The sequence below is a fragment of the Pagrus major genome, chromosome 10, assembly GCF_040436345.1.
Source record: "Pagrus major chromosome 10, Pma_NU_1.0".
NCBI classification, from domain to species: domain Eukaryota; kingdom Metazoa; phylum Chordata; class Actinopteri; order Spariformes; family Sparidae; genus Pagrus; species Pagrus major.
The window spans coordinates 4,471,829-4,488,780 of NC_133224.1; the positions used below are offsets into that span (position 1 = coordinate 4,471,829).

The 16,952-nt window shown below is 41.3% G+C and overlaps 2 protein-coding genes across 2 annotated transcripts; both read left to right on the forward strand.

The window, feature by feature from the left end:
- The first annotated feature begins 1,206 nt into the window (after window positions 1-1,206).
- bmp15 (bone morphogenetic protein 15) lies at window positions 1,207-4,361 on the forward strand. The gene is made up of 2 exons (XM_073475128.1): window positions 1,207-1,664; window positions 2,858-4,361. The coding sequence occupies exons 1-2, from the start codon at window positions 1,319-1,321 to the stop codon at window positions 3,820-3,822; spliced, it is 1,311 nt and encodes a 436-aa protein (XP_073331229.1). The 5' UTR covers window positions 1,207-1,318; the 3' UTR covers window positions 3,823-4,361.
- Window positions 4,362-13,159: 8,798 nt separating this feature from the next.
- leap2 (liver-expressed antimicrobial peptide 2) lies at window positions 13,160-16,700 on the forward strand. Its single transcript, XM_073474583.1, has 3 exons — window positions 13,160-13,426; window positions 13,787-13,956; window positions 15,077-16,700. Exons 1-3 carry the CDS (start codon window positions 13,349-13,351, stop codon window positions 15,129-15,131), a joined length of 303 nt encoding a protein of 100 aa, XP_073330684.1. The 5' UTR covers window positions 13,160-13,348; the 3' UTR covers window positions 15,132-16,700.
- Window positions 16,701-16,952: the final 252 nt, after the last annotated feature.

Below are 16,952 nucleotides of genomic sequence, written 5' to 3' on the forward strand. Positions count from 1 at the left end.
AACAATGGAAATTTCCTCAAACTAGTGGAGATGATCGGCCTTTTTGACACAGTTATGGCTGAACACATTAGGAGAGTAACTTCAAAAGAAACACACTTTCACTATCTGGGTAAAAACATTCAAAATGAAATCTTTGCAATGCTGGCATCCCAGATTGAGCAGAAAATTTTAACTATGCTGAGATCTTAGACTGCACACCCGATGTGAGTAGAACAGAGCAGATGACAATGATTGTACCTTTTTTTACAACACAAGGAGGAAATGTGGAGATCAAAGAGCATTTCTCAGAGTTCACAGAGATAACTGATTGCACAAGTGCCGGCATGACTGGGGCTCTTACTAAGGATTCCTGCTCAAGTGGAACGCACACACACCCTCTCATCTGTGCTATTCCTGCTACGTCGCTGCAGCGAGTTACAGGAGTATGTGTAGACCTGTGCCTGGGGGCTCCGCATTTCTGGGCAAAGTGCCAGGAAAGATACACAGGGGTTACACGAGGAAATTCTCGCTGCTGAAGCTCTAGTCAGCTGACGCAGCTCTGACGCTGCAGACAAAACAACGCTGTGTGCTCCAGGTGCAGCAACAAACACACAGTAAACCAAGCTAAAGATAAGAAAAGTTAAATAAATAAAATAACCCTCACTACCCAGTACAGGTGCACACAGCCTGGACATGCCTCTTGTGGCGGTGGACAGCATCTTTATTGTGATTTTCATCTTTTTTACTACCTTTTCTGAGCCCAGTTGGAGGCCATGTTGTTGTTGGTGACGTATGTTGAGCGGTTTAACACAAAACTAGAAGATATTTTACTTTATTTATGACGAACTGCGACTTTCTTGACTTGAAAAATTATCTTTTAAATTCACAAACATCATATGTGTGATTCATGACACAACTCAAACAGGATAAAAAAATATATATTTTTATATTTTTTTTTTAAATAACGTCCCATGGGGCAAACCGGAAGTGACGTGCTTCGGCTCTCTATAATCAGGTATTTTCAAAGTCTTATAATTCATTAGTTTTACGACAAACTGCGACTTTCTTGACTTTGAAAATTATCTTTTAAATTGACAAACATACTATGTGTGATTCATGGCACAACTCAAACGGGATAAAAAAAATAAAAAATAAAGTTTTTCTGAAATTGCGTCCAAACCGGAAGGGGCGTGACTTCGGCTCTCCGAGGGGTTAATTGGGGTCACCGTCGATTCCAGCAGGTTGATTTGATTGTCGTTTCCTCGGCCCGTGCGCAGGATGGTTACCAACTATCTCCTCGTCGGTGGAGCTCGCTAGCACCAAGAGGTTTTAAACAAACATGAGGGCGACCCGCAGCGAACACAGCTTCCTGCGTGTCTTCGTCCTGTCCTCGTTCGTCTTCCTGCTGTGTTGCACCTGCACCGGAGCTGTGGCCGGGCACAAAATGGCCGCTCACCAGCCCGCCATGTTGAAGCGCTGCCGCCGGAGTCATCACAACGGCGCTCACCACCGGCCGCTGACGGACGAGCAGAAAGCGGACCAGAACCTGCAGTTCATGTTGAGCTTGTACCGGAGCGCCGCCGAGCCGGACGGCAGGCCCAAACAGCACCGGAAGTTCGGCTCCAACACGGTCCGTCTGCTGAGACCCTCGGCGTCCTCGGTGCACTACCTGCCGGCCTCGACAGGTGACATCTTTTTACTTTTAGAGCTAGCTTAGCTTAGCTTAGCTCCAGGGCAGGGTTAGCCTCGAGTTTGTGGGGTTATTCCCCTGAAAATGGACTAAACAGGGTGAAACTAAGAGGAAATGGACACTTAATTCTACCTAAAGCACTTGTGTGATCCAATTGACAGTTAAAGGGACAGTTCGGGGTCTTTTCATAAGGTACAGCAACAGGGAAGACACCTAAAAGAGCCTAATATATATGTTTAATGCTGCTTTTCCACCAAAATTAGTGGGTCTGCACAGGTTTTTAAAAACAATTAATGTATTGACCCCATTCCCACTTCCTGTAGACATGGCTGTGATTTTCATCTGAAGCGTCACGTTGTACGTCACGTTGTACGCCAAGTTGTACGCCGGAAACGGGGAACAACACCAGTTAAAGTACACAAGACAATCCAGCGGTAAGCAGCATGGAGGCCAGTGACGATGTTACATTGATCACCGGTTTGTAAATTTTACCACGGTATCCTTAGTTAGAATAGAATAGATATACTTTATTGATCCCAAGCTGGGAAATTAAGGAACTGGGAAATTAAGGGAAATTTACGTGCCACCGCCGGATGTTGATAATGCGTCATCACTATACGTCAGAGTTTAACGTGTTCACCGGGGTCTTACGTTGATAAAAATCCGTGTCTACTGCAGAGTCAGTCGACCCGGGTGTAAATGCAGCGTGTACACATTCCCATTGCACACAAAAGCCTGATCTTAGCATAAGTGTACGCTATGTTTTCAACATTTTTGGCACTTTATGTTGCCGTTAACCAGCCCTTTTCCTTTAGGCACTACATTCTCTCAACCGTACGACGTCTGTATTCCTACGCACAAGCTTAAACAGATATATATATTTTTAAGTGTGCCTTCTTTAAGGTCGCCAAAAAAGGTCCTGCTGTCGGTCCCGTTTAACAGTACTTTAGCTAATACACTGACCTCTTACAAGGTTTTCCGAAGGGTACATATCAGACAACATCTATGCTGATACCATCAATATCTGTGACAGGCAAATAATACTGGCCGTCTGATAGGTCAGTTTAAAAAACAAAAAATAAAAATCTGCCCTAAGCATCTTGGGGTAAAAGGTGTAAGTTGATAAAATCGGAGAAGGATTTACAACATCATGCTTTCTCTTCTTCTGTGCCTCCGTCTCTCCTTCAGACCACCACTACAGCTTCACAGTGCAGTACAACATCGACACTCTCCCCTCGGAGCAGCTGATCAGAGCCTCGTTCATCCACCTCCGCTCCACCACCCAGGCCCTCGAGCCGCCCCGCTGCAGGGCTCAGATCACCTCACTGGGCAAAGAGAGTCTGGTCACCCTGGAGCCCCATGAGCGATGGACGGAGACAGACATCACCGCTCACGTCCAGCAGGGGAAGAACCAGAGCGCGGGGGGACACTTGACCCTCACTGCTCAGTACTGGTGCACAGAGCCTTGGTATGCCAAAGACAACAGCAGCCTCTTGTGGTGGTGGACTCGTCCTCAAGGAAGAAAAAAATGGAGAGGTGAACCACATCTGGAAGTCCCGTCTCTTCTTTTATACCTGGAGGAGGAAAGGGAAGTGAAAGACTGGATGGGGGACTTGCTGGGAGAAAGCATCATGAGGCGAATAGGGCAGTGGCATCCTTCGATCCACCGCCACCGCCGCTCCAAAGACGTTTCAAGCTCTGAGCCCAAAGATGACTCACTGGATGTTCTGAAAAACGCCCCTGCTTCCTCTTCCTCTTCCTCCTTCTCCTTTTCCACCTCCTCCTCTGCCTCAATCGTCTCCGATATCCCCGACTACAAACGCAAAACTGGCGTGCCAAAGAACCGCTGCAAGCTTCACTCCTTCCGGCTCTCCTTCGACGAGCTCGGCTGGGGTCACTACTTCATCGCTCCGCCGGTGTACAACCCGCGGTTCTGCAGGGGAAACTGCCCGCGGGTGCTCCACTACGGCTACCATTCCCCCAACCACGCCATCATCCAGACGGTCGTCAACGACCTGGGCGTCGGAGACGTTCCCCCTCCGTCCTGCGTGCCTTACAAGTACATGCCCATGAGCGTGCTGGTCGTGCACAAGAAGAAGGTGGAGTACAGGGAGCTGCCAGACATGGTGGCCGAGTCGTGCACGTGTCGCTAAAGCAGCAGACTTGAATGACTCGAACATGCTTCGAGACAAAAGGGGGGCAGATTTAATTGGGTCGTTCGTGTGAAGTGCAGCTCGACAGCCAACCATGAAGATCTTCAGATCCCTGTTAAAGCACTTTAAAAGGCAGCTGCTGCCTCGTGAAGAACTCTGGGTTGACAGATGAGCGAATGTGTCGTGTCAATTTACTGAGTTTGTTGTTTTTTTTGTGAATAATTGTTTTGTGAACTGTTTAAAAGCACTGCCATTGGTGAATGTGCTGGTTCCCATATTGGTCAAGTTGGTCAGGCCCAGTAACGGTCCAGAGGTAGTCCAGATCTAGTAGCCAGAGCAGCTGTTCCCCAATGACATAGGCCTGGTTTCTGGGTCAGAACAGGGGCCGTCTTTAATTGCTGTTTTTTTGGACAAACCAACTTGTGGGTTGCTGTATTCATAGTCACTAATGTAATTTTCCTACTAATTATTTCATTTCTTGATCAAACTGGCTCAAAAAAACTCAAAAAGTAACCATGTTTGTTTGCTAAACTGTCTCAAACGACTAATGAATATTTCCTTTCTTGTGCAATCATCTTTGTTTTCCTGTATCGTTCTTTTTAAAAACCTGATCTTTGTTTCAGTAATCACGAGGAACCAGCAAAAAAACAACAACCTGTATGTGTTTAAAAAAACCAACATTTCTGTGTTGCTCTCTAAGAAATTGACACTGCTTGAGAAGATAATTTTAATGGACGAGGTGTTGGATGTAACCGTGAAGGCCTTGTGACGTCACATTTTTGCTGTTTACAATCTGAACTTTTGTATGTATTTATAATGGGAGGGACCTCCAAAAACTTGAAAAAAAAAAAGTGCTGCTAATCTGTCTTGTCTTAGGAAAACTAAACAGAAAATGAAGAGGAGAAAAAAACAAAACAAAAGTGTTGCAGTGGAAATGTATGGAATTTTTATTACGAGTGAAAATGAATAATAAAATAAAATGCATGTTTTCTAAAACCTAATCGTCTTTTTGATGCTGTTGAAAGTGTTTTGTTGTTTGAAAAACTAGAATTATTTGAAGATTGAGCCTTGTGCTGAGATGTTTTATCAAAATATTAATATTTTATGGTTTTGACTTTTTGGAAATTCTTTCGGCAAAAACGTACGTGTAAAATAGATGATTGGCTGTTTTCTTGGGGGGTGCCGGACTTGTTCAAGACCAGTAACTTCCTGGAATATCCACTAGATCCTTGGTAACCTGGTCCAGATCAACAAATAGTTCGGCACTTTATATCTTGTAAAACGACTTTGTTTTTTGGAATGAATGCAAAAATATACAGCATATTAATTTGTGATGTTTAGAAGTTCTGGTCGGGGAATGTTGTTAAGCTAAGCTAACCAGTTCATGGCTGTCACTTCATATTTAACATACAGACATGAAAGTGGTTTTGATCTTATCATCCATCTCCCGGCAACAAGAACCAAATAAGGGTATTTCCTAAAATAATATATAATAAAGAAAAACTAAAGAACAGTGTAAATTCCAGATATAAGTCCTACTAATCAACATTTTAACTTTTATTTGATCAGAACAAAGAAAATCCTCCTTGTATTAATGTTCTGGGCCACCGGGAAGAATTCCCTTATTTAATCTATAATTCATTATAACAGGGTAACTTCATATAGTTTATTTGAAACAAAGTAACGCACAAAAACCATAATGCATTAAGGGATTAAAAAATGATTGTGCTGCTGAGATTAAAAGCCAAATGTTGCTTGTAAAGACATCTTACTAAAAAGACAAATGGATAAGAATGAAAATTAGATTTTATCAATTAAAAGACAAACACGACTTATATGTGCCAACAACAAAATAAACCTTATTTTACATAAACGTGAGAGTTGCCATAACTGAATAAACAAGCTGTTCTCAGAGGAAAATAAGGTCTCCAGAAGCTAGAAAGGTGGCAGGGTCCGCCACATATAAACAAAGTAAAACAGTATGACACTGTTGTCTTTTAAGGTCAGTTTGTTTATTCAGTCATTAAACAAAGAGTTTGTGTATTACACAACTGTCCAATAAACAATGTTCAGGATGGTGCACTGTTGCGTTGAATCCAATAGAGGGCGCTCTTCACTAAGAACAAGGGTTCTTTGTGTTTTACATGCAGTGATCTCGGTCATCAGAAGTTTCATCAGCTGGTTTTGTTTGCCTCTTATTTCTCCTTGACCTCAGTATCAGGAGAAGCCTTTGAGGAGGGCTGTGTGGGATTCACATGAAGGGAAAAGGTCAAACAGTCGGTGTTTGTCACACATTATGAAGATAAGTGGTTGTTTCCACCAACAAGGGAAGGTTCAATGAATAACTTCCTGACACAGAAAAAGGTCTCTCTTTCTTGTTTTTGTCCCTCGTTTGTCTTTTAGTGCTCACAGGTTGTGGTTGTCCGGTGCAGAACGTTCAGGGTAGCTATCCGTCAGCTGGTGCAGCTTCTCGGCCGCGAGTTTCCCTTTAAAACGAAACAAAAATCAGTCATTTAAAGGCAGAATGCACTAAAGGAGGGCTGGCACGGTGTAAAGGTCGCTTAAATCAGAAGTGGATGTGACTTAACCTGCAAGTTGTTGATTTTTACGCCTGAAATTGATATGGGTTGATCATAAGTTGCTATATTTAATAAAAACTATTAAAAGATCCTCAGAATTTAGCTTCAGATGAATGTTTTTGACCACAAAAGTAAGAATATTTACTGAAAAAGTCTTTTATGAACTTCAAAGAAGAACATTTCTAAGCGTGAAACCACTTTATGTCCCACCTTTCCCACAATTTCCAGCCCAAACAGATATTTTCTGCAGGAGGTCAGCACATCAGATTCTGACGGACAGATTCTGTAAGTGGGTCACTAAGTGGAGAAGCCAAGACAAACATGCAGAAACCGACTTGACACGAACAGTAAACAAAGTCTGATTTGATAATATTTAGCGTCTCTTTATCCTACGCTTGCACATGCATCCTCCCATGATAAATAAGTTATCACAGGTTAAATCTCAGGTAGTGAATTATGATCCAGATTTCAGCTGACAGCACGGCACACAGTAACCCAGTATCCTCTATCAGTACAGCAGTAAACGTGTTTTGCATCAGTTAAATTGGATCAGGCAGTGGAACAACAACAACTCCAGGAAAACAAAGATCTTCTACTTCCCTAAGGCTCAACTTGAACTTGATAATATCTTTTTAAGTTTGTTAGTAAATGCCAGTGGGACTGAGATCATGGCAAGCAAAGAGTTTTGGCTTTGAAAACACACGTTACAGTCAACACCTCTGGACTTTTGGCTTGTTTTGAAAGAAGAAATAGAATGAAAAACGCTATTTATTGCATTTATTTGGGCAGTAATGTGGTTCGATTTAATTCCCTCCGACTGCTAAAGTGACAACTGCAGATGCCGTCTCCATTTTCTACCAGAATGTGTACGAATTGCAAAAAAAAAAGCATGGATGGAGATGCAATGATGTTTTCTACAGAAGCCCAGAACGGCTGTATCTCAAGATCGCGTTAATTTATCTCGTTATCTCAAGATATCGAGTAGCGCCTGACCACAACTCGATACCAATACTGATATTAGCGACTACAAATATTTTGATATATCGGCTAACAACATACAAACATTTTTTGGGAGTGATCCTTCAAATGTGGTTGTTGAACACTTGTGACAAATAATGGAGGAAATGGTAAACTTCTCTCAAAATGTAATCGTATAAATCACCCATTTTTCTGCATTATCTTCTATCAAACCAAAAACTTTCATATTGGCCGATAAAGTTATTTTCTCGTGATAAACTATCTTGTTATCATTTGAAATCTGCTGTTTGTTTTCTCCAGATAACAACATAAATTAATACGTTATCACAAGAAAAAGAGCTTTATCTTGAGAAAACACAATGCAAAAATAATTGCATGTACGGCTGTTCTGAACGTCCATAGTTTTCTTAAAAAACTGCAGTTAAAGTTTAAGATGTTACGTCAAAGATGCTGATGTATTGTGTTGAACAGGTATCTATGGAAGTTAGCATGCTAACCAGACCTGAAAACCATTTTTCTCCCAGCGGTCCAGAGCTCCTTTAAGGTTCAAACACCAACACTCCCTTGGTAGCTGCATGGCTAACTGAGCTAACAAGCTAACAGTAGGGACAGTGATGGATGTTTAAACAGAATACAGTCAGCAGCATTTAGCAGTTACTCTGGTGGTATAATGCCCCTATTTGCTTGGAGTGTGAATTCAAGTTGGCCAATTCTTACGTATTGTACCTTTTAAGGCATTAAAATTAAATGATAACATCAAAATATAGAGCGCAGAAACAGAAAAATGTACTTTTATTCCTATCTGGCCTGAGGATCTGCTGATCTGTTACCGTAACGTTTGTTTACAGAGTGACTGGAAATCCTCTGTCTTACGGGACCTCCCTCTCTGCTCCCTCAAGGGATTTCGTGTGTGTTGTGGTTTGGTCCTTCTCGTCTCCTCTCACAGATGTTGTAACGCTCACGCAGAAACACACTTTAGCATGAGTGATTCCCATAAACATCTCACAAGGATGTGTCACACCAGGAAGAAGTGAGCTGTGACTAATCACGTTGGACTGGAGCCAAACCGAGGGCCATAAAGGTCAGCTGTTACAGAAAAAACTCATGTTCTATTACTGGATCTGGTGCGGAGAGAGAAAGTGTGTGTCCTCGTGCGTTACGAAATGAGTCAGCCAGACAGTTACTCAAACATAACTGTTTGCATTTCTTGTATGCTGTGTTTTTATTCTGTACACTGTACCTGGAATTAGTAAAGCTGTCTGGCCCCTATGGCGAGGAACCTGCAGTAGCTAGCTGAGTATTTAATTACATATATTAAATATAAAATGGAGCCCGTCATGGTCAAAATGGATCCTGCGAATATTTGCCTCAATTTTTCACAAAGATTGTGGTATGTCATGTTTAGCATGTTAGCCTCTTAGAATGCTAACGTGCAAAAAATCATGTCAACATGCTAACATGCCTGTAGTGGCTGTGAGTTTTAGTCTCCAAAGTGTAACCAAAAGATAACCTCATTCAAAGGTTGCGATAATCTTGGGCGTCAGGACCAACACCCAGCAGTAAAAGCTGCTTTCTTAAGTGGCAAGCGCTGTTAATTAGCTGTGTTGCACCATCCATGATAATTAAACTCTGCTCAGACAGAGCCAGCACAATAAAGAAATGCATAACACATATTATTGTACCGCTAAGACTTCTCTGACAGGAGTCGACGGTACGAATGCATCTCTTGCTTAATTGTCCCGTTAGCAGCCGAGCTAGCTAGATCGTTCACTGACCGTTACTGACTAGCACTAGCATCCGGCTCGCTATGTCAATAGCTCTCCGGCTACAGAAGATTACAAACCAGCCAGTAGATGTTTCGCACAAAGTCACTCATCTACAGGTGGTGGTAACGTGCCATTAATATGCTGCAAGCGGTTCAACAATGCTGGATCAAAAATACTTTAAAAATCAGTCATGCAAATGTTTTATGAGGAAGTGAATATACTCAACATGTTTGTTAGAACTCACATGAAATGTGTTTTGGTGAGCAACACTGCTTGCAGGAAAGTAAATTTTGATCCTACATAACTAAATATGCTTCATTTCCTGGTAATAACTGTCAAACTGTACGTGCCTGCTAAATCCTAATGACTTCAGATGACTGTTTAAGCGAGAGATAAGAGATAAGCGCTGCCAGAGATGAACTATCACCACATTCACTATCAGAGAGTTATTGGCTTCGATTCAAGGCCTGTACACATTTATAGGGCCTTCTGGGTAACCCATTTCTGTTTAATTGACCCCGCTGAGTCCACATGAGGGACTGACGAACTGTTCAGATGAGGTCATGTCTGCAACCTTTCTTCGATCCGTTTGTCCAAGGGAATTATTCCCTCTTACTTCAGGACAATCAAAGTTTAAAGTACACTGGGTGGTCAGACAGCTGACTGTGGCACCGTCAGTCCATAAAGGCAGCTTTAACTCTGAAGAGTCCACTCAGTAAAGACCTTTAGAGCCTGTAGCAACCATGTTCGTAGATTATCCACATTTGTTTAACAAAAAAAAAATCACAAAAGTGGTTTACAACATGACTTATGAGACGATTAAATAAAAAGTTTATACAACTCAAATATAGTATTATCTTTTCTCTCTCAGGATTAAAGCTGAAATAAGAAACTTTCCTGCATCTTGTCATGTTTTCGGGAGCAACAACTCAACAACTAATTTAAAAAGATGTGTCGAAACTCGGGGCTGCAACTTCTGATTATTTCAACACACCCTCATACATAAACTACTGAATAGGTCTTGCAAGTGACTCCCAAAACGACGTATATCACTGTGACCGCGGCGGCACAGTTGAAATCTGGTTTTGGACAAGAAAATAACCCATGGTTGACTTTTGGTTTCACACTGGACACGAACAACCGTCTGGGTGAAAGTCCTGAAAGTCTTAGGAAACGCACATATTTCTTCCGTGTCCGTGTGTTGGTTTGTGAGCATGATCACAAAAAAACTACTGAAGAGATTTCCACGAAACTTGGATGGAGGATGCGTCTCAGCCCAGAATAGACCCTGTTAAGTTTTTGTGCGGATGCAAATAAATTCAGGAGTTTTTTTCACTTTCACATTGCTTAATTTCCCAGGGAATGGCCTTCACTCTTTAGAGCCCACGTAGTAAAGACCTTTAGAGCCTGTGTCAACCATGTTAGCTACTAACTGCTTTGTAGATGATACACAAAAGCGGTTTACAGAATGAATTATGAGACGATTAAATAAACAGTTAATACAACACAAATTCTTATCTTTTCTCTCTCAGGATTAAAGACGAAAAGACATACAGCACCGTTCCAAAAACAACATGACGTTGTAGCGTACCAGCGACAGGTGTACCGGACCCTTTGGTTAGCATACGTGACGTAACTTAACCATGTTAGCAAGTTAAAAAAATCATTGTTGACCTTTGGTTTCACATTGGACATGAAGGATGAAGGTCCCCTGAGTATATTTTTTGTATTTCCCAAATTATTGTGGTGTGTTGGTTTGTCGGCAGGATTACACAAAAACTACTGAACAAATTTCCACGAAACTTGCATGGCGGATGGATCTTGGTCCAGAATAGATCCCAGTAAGATTTGGTGCGGATGCAAAAAAAATTATTTATTTCCCCTTTAATCAACATTGCATAAAGCGTGTTTTTCCAACATTGACGTACATTTCTTAAGGAATAATGCATGGATTAAGGTGACTGCTCTCTTTGTGCGAGTTAAAAAGGCAGCTGTTGGGCCTTGGATGAGGTATACACTCTACTGACTGCCTTTTTGGTTGTTATGTTATGTAATTTACATTTTTTTCAACTTGATGATGAAGATGTGCCGGGACTGAAGCCCAGACAAGGGCCGAAAAAAGCACAAGAAAAAGAACGTGAGGGGCAACAAACTCGATAACACTTGGTACAAACAGTTTTGTCTGTAAATAATGAGACATGTGCTCTTTAAAATGTCACTTTTTATTATTATTAATGTGCGTACTTCTGCAGTTTCCATGCTTGGGGTGACTGATGTGCATTCAGCTATAATTTGTCCCTTTAAATATTTAAACCAGTTGCAGAAATCCAACACTTTGCATCTGTCCTGCATTAGTAAATCACACAAAAAAGCATGGGAAAGTTCATTTAATTAATTTCTTGTCTTAGCTTTTCTTTCTCCGAGGCCTTCACGAGCTCGCTTGCTCTCCGCTGGTCAGACACAATCGGATGAGTCATGCTCGGTGAAGATATATGAGACAGATGTTCTGAGTTTATGTAATGCAGGGGTTCCTGTCAGCCTCATGTTCCTCTGGGGGCCTTTCACTGATGAACAGTCTTACAGGAATCAGAACATGAACTTTCCATTACATCCATCTGTGATCCGCTGGGCTGCTCACTTTTATCATGTCCAGCCGCTCTTGTCTTGGCCAGGACTCCCCATCGGATTAAAACATTCCCGTCTCTTCCAGACCTGATTTGCCCTTGAAAACATGAACGCAGTGGTCTGTCTGTTGTGGTGTATCATAGCGTAGGAAAGATCTTAAAGGATAATTGAAATGCCTTTCAAGATAACACCACTGTGCAGCTGGAAAATGTTCTGTTTGTGAATTTTTGCACACACATGTCCTGTAGAAATGTTGACGCTCTCACCTTTGTCTTACTAACCCAGTTAATGAGCTCCAGCCATGTGCACGCAGGCTCCCGTTTTTATCACCCACTCCAGGTTCACTCAACACAATAAACCTGACAACATCACATTAAATACATCTTAGTACATCTGGAGCTTTAAAATGACTTTTCTTTGTGGTCTATAAACTGGGAAGTTCAACATACAGATAATCCATGATTATGGAGCCTGCTATGAAAATCCAAACTTTGCAAACACGAGTGCAGCTTGGTAGATCACATATATAATCATAATGAGCCACAGCCTACATTTTTTGATAAGGGACACTCCTACCTCTGACCAAAACCGAGGCCTGGCCTCAGGACTGGACTTGGTCCCCCACGTACTGCTCTTTGAAATAGACCAGAGCAGTTGAGTTGTCCGTCTCCATGTGAGCTATATGGTCTTTGAAATGACCAGAACCAGCACAGAGAACAATATCAAGGACAGAAAACGAATGAATAAAACTTAAATGAGTATTTCAACCACACAGTTTAAAACCAAAGTCACGTGCCGGGGTCGTGTGTACATTACATCTGCTTACGTAAACCACACTTACAGCCTTCCTTTGGTCCGTCTGCGTTGTATAAGTGGGACTGTAACATTGCGTCAGGTCAGGGTCATCGGCAGACGAAGACATACTGCATACCGCAGACTCTGCAGATTGATAAAGCCTTATCTCACGGCCGAGTTCATTCACACACACCGTGGCATTGACACACACACACACACACACACACACACACACAAACACACATCCAGTGTTCGCCTCTTTAAACTCAGCTGTCTCTCTTTGTTGCAATGTCCCCAATCACGTGTGCGTCTTCTGGTCCTGCCGCGCTCACGTTATCTGCACGTATTTATGTAAAAGAAGAAGAGAAAGAGAAAGTGTTCGAGAGGTAAAAGACTAAAATAAGACTGGAGCTGGATGGCCTCGTTTTTAGGGAATGACTAACACATAATGTCACATTTGGGCCAGAAAGAGAGATAAAGAAAGGGCTGGACGACACAGCGTGGACTGTGACTCTCCCTCCCTCCTGCCTCCTCTCTCCTGGGATCATGGCCCGACTATATAAAGGAGAGCCGGTGCCACAGCTGAGTTCGCTGAGTCAGACTGACTTGAAGAGACTTCCAGCAAACCCCCCGGCGACTAATGACATCCTGCCTGAACCTGACTCACTGAAAGCTGACTGGTTGAGTCCTCCAGAAGGTGTCAAGTGATCAGGGGACCTCGCCGGTGTGGACATTTACTCAAACTCTCAGAGGGTCACAAAGAAGAAAACAATACTTATAAAGATGCAGGAGAAAGTCTTCTTCACCCAAAGGAAAGCTGCAGCAGCTTTGTGCATTGTGCTGCTGGTGCTGGCTCAGCAGGTGAGTGGATTGACTTATGGTAGTTTCTAATGAGTATGACTGGTGTGCAAGAATTATCTCAAGTGTTTGAAATAAAACTGTGAAAATATTGAATAATCAATCAAATTGGGGCTTTTTAATCACCTTCACGAAGTAGGAAAGAAATATAAATGCAATGTACCTTTATAAAGTGCATCTTTTGTTTTGCTTTTCTGCATATTTGAATCAAAATGTTGCCCGTACTCTATTTTAATGTGCTTTAAAATCATCTGTAACTTGAGTTTTATCGCAGACTACTGAGAATAACCGTAATGAATCGTTTTCTTATCTGGTTCCTTACGAATAACAATGCTGTACCGTTCTGTGTTCTGTCTATACCAGGTCTGCGCAGGTCCGTTGGTCCGGTCCAGCCCTGACCAGAGTCCAGATTCGAGCAGGGTTCACACACCGAGGAGGATAGCTCGGATGACCCCACTGTGGAGGATCATGAACAGTAAACCGTTTGGAGCTTACTGCCAGAACAACTACGAATGCTCCACGGGACTGTGCAGGTAACTGGACAGGAAAATAGCCCACTCAATTAGCATTAGCTAGTAGTATAGGTAAAGTCAGCTGTGTAAGGAACTAACGTACCTGTAAAATAATAAAATTGTGTTGGGTTTTTTTTGTATAATGAATTCTGACTGGCCAGTGATTGCGTTCGGAGGCTAGGTTGGTCAGGTTAAGGCTAAGACACGAACCGTTAGCTACACATTGTAATGACTATGTATGTTAAACACTAAAAAGTTATGTCCTCTTTCAATTTTTGGTTAAAAATTGAAATAACTTGCTGTTAAACGTAGCCTACCATAAATTTATGGGTTTTTTTTGCTAGTAATTACTCATCAACCTAGCACAGCTCGCAAGATTTGAGGGTTAGCATACTAGCTAACAAATTCTGTTAAGAAGCTACTATTGTTGATATATTTGAACAGGTTAGCTCGTTAGCTAAGTCATTTTTTGTTATCCTACATTTACTTTGATTCAGTTTCATATACAGAAATGCTTATGAAGAAAAGAAAATTACCTTGTTAGCGGTATAAATGTGATCGTAGCGAAGCAAAATAGAAACACAATAAAGCAAAAATACTGAAAGTGAATAGCCTGCCAGTAAAGCTAATCAGATACCTGCTAAATGTGAATTTTTTAGTTTAAGTTTAACCAATTTTTGTACTATGCTAAACTATTCTGTAACACAAGTTTTGGTCACCGTAAGTTCCTGATAGTCCTTCAATAATTTGCGATCAAAATTTACGGGGGGAAAAGTAATTTGTCACTAAATATTCAAAATATAGTTGTTGTAATCGGATTTTAGTTTGTTTTGTTGCGTTTATGAGCATGTGTTCATTTCCAGAAACAAAATATATTTCAATCATTATTTATTGGAAAGGTTTTATTTATTTTTTTGTATCTGTTGCCTTGAGACAAATTCACATTATCATGCATTGCAGTGAATGTTTGGTACCAATGAACCAGTCGAACACGTACGACATTACGGACTTGTACAGATCAACTATAGCCAACTGATCCTTTACCGTGGAGATAGATCAGCCTCAGTAATGAACTTGTGAGCACACCTGAGCCTTGTCTCATCGATTTTTCTTGGTCTTTCTTCTTTTCTCATGTCTTCAGGGCGGGATACTGCTCCACCAGCCACCGTGCCCCCTCAGAGACCGTCAACTACTAGACGTCAACCAGCGTGTTTACATGAGAGTGAAGCCATAATCCCTCTGAGGGGTTCTCATACCTGGAGATACGCACTTATCCAGGCTTTTTTTTGTTTTTTTTTTAGAAAATTGGTTTTATATTTATATGTGCCAATATGTTTCTGATGATATCTAAATGTTTATATGGATTACACAGCAGGAAGTTAAATCCAACATGAGGCATGTAACATGGGGGGAATCAGATGGTAGGAGGTTGAAGTCAGAGGGGAGTCATTTAACATTTCTTTGTTTTCAACGTGGCCAAAAAAACCTTTAAATATTTGTTTTTTACTGATAGGACCAAACTCTTTTAGCCCGGATCTCATAGCGGAGACTTTGTGATTCACGATGACGACAAAAGAAACTTTGCCCGGCCAGTTACTGTGAACTTAACACCACAAATGACATAAGTCTGATAACAACATTGGTATCAGCCCTTCGTTACACTGATGTAACACATTTTTAAAATACTTGCTGTGCAACTTTGGGTCCCAGACCTGTCTCCAGATAATGCTGGACAGAGCATGGAGCAGTGTGAACCTTTTTAAAAAGCTCCTGACGTTTGACTCTTCCCAGATTTCGTCATCGTTGTCTCGTGTTTGATAAGTTATCACCTGAATGTGTCCTTCCAATTCCACTGATAATGCGCCATGAACGCACTGAATTTGTTGTTTTAAACCCAAGAATTAGAAGAAAATGAGGTAGATGACCTTTGAACGCCACTTGCAGTTTGGGAATTTGAATTTAGTTTGATATTGTGGAAACATTAACAACAAAAACATGAATTACACTGTAAGATCAGGGAACCCGACTCGCCAGGATCACAGTCGACCATTAGCGGAAAAGGAAAGCAAAGTAGGAAAAAGGGCGAAAAGGAAGATAAGACAAAGCAAAGAAACGGAGCAGAGGTTACAAAATATTGATGCAACGCTCGAGGACGCTCAACCAGAGCTTCTTGTCAAAACTTCCAGTTAGTTATGGTGCAAACCTCTCTGCCGAGTTCAGAATCATTCAGCTGTGTTATTCATAATATACGTAATGCATGCGTATGGATTTGGTGTGATGTGGTGATTCTCTGATATTTATTTTATCCATTGTCAAAAATGTACCCATCCCCAAATCATTATATTGTGTTTTGTTAAATATATTTGTTCATGATATTTTAATGGTTTGTGTTAGAATAATCAATCGCCCTGGCTGGAGCTTTTTTTATTCTCTACCTGCTCGGTCGATGTTAAATCTGTAACCAGTAACATTTTAAGAAATATCTCGGCTCAGCGTACAAATACTAGGAACGGATCGTCTTGTTTCTTTTTTGCACATCCATCTCCTCGAATCGATAAGCGATCAGGGATTCTGCATCGACTCGTAGTTTACTTCACGCACTGAGCAGGTGGTTGCTGATGTTTCGTACACTCGGCATGTTTGAGAAATGTTTGAGGAGGATTGCACTTTTAAACCCAAATTATCTTTGTACTGTGTGCTGTGGGCTGTATGTACTGTATTACCTACATGTAGAGGGAAAGAGGAATAAATCCTTGGAAAAAGAATTCAATGCATCTGTGTCTTTTAATTTAGGCTTTAAAATAATGTACGTTAAAGCACGTCACTTTCACCTGAGAGAAATAGTTTGGACGTTTATGTATGTGACATATTATTTAAAAGAAATAAAGCTAAATCCCATGAAAAGACTATAAAACCTTAATACTTTAAAATAACTTTAATTAATAAATGGTAAATTCATAGTAAATTCAACTTTAGTTAATGATTATATCAATATTAACAAACAGTGAAACGCTTCA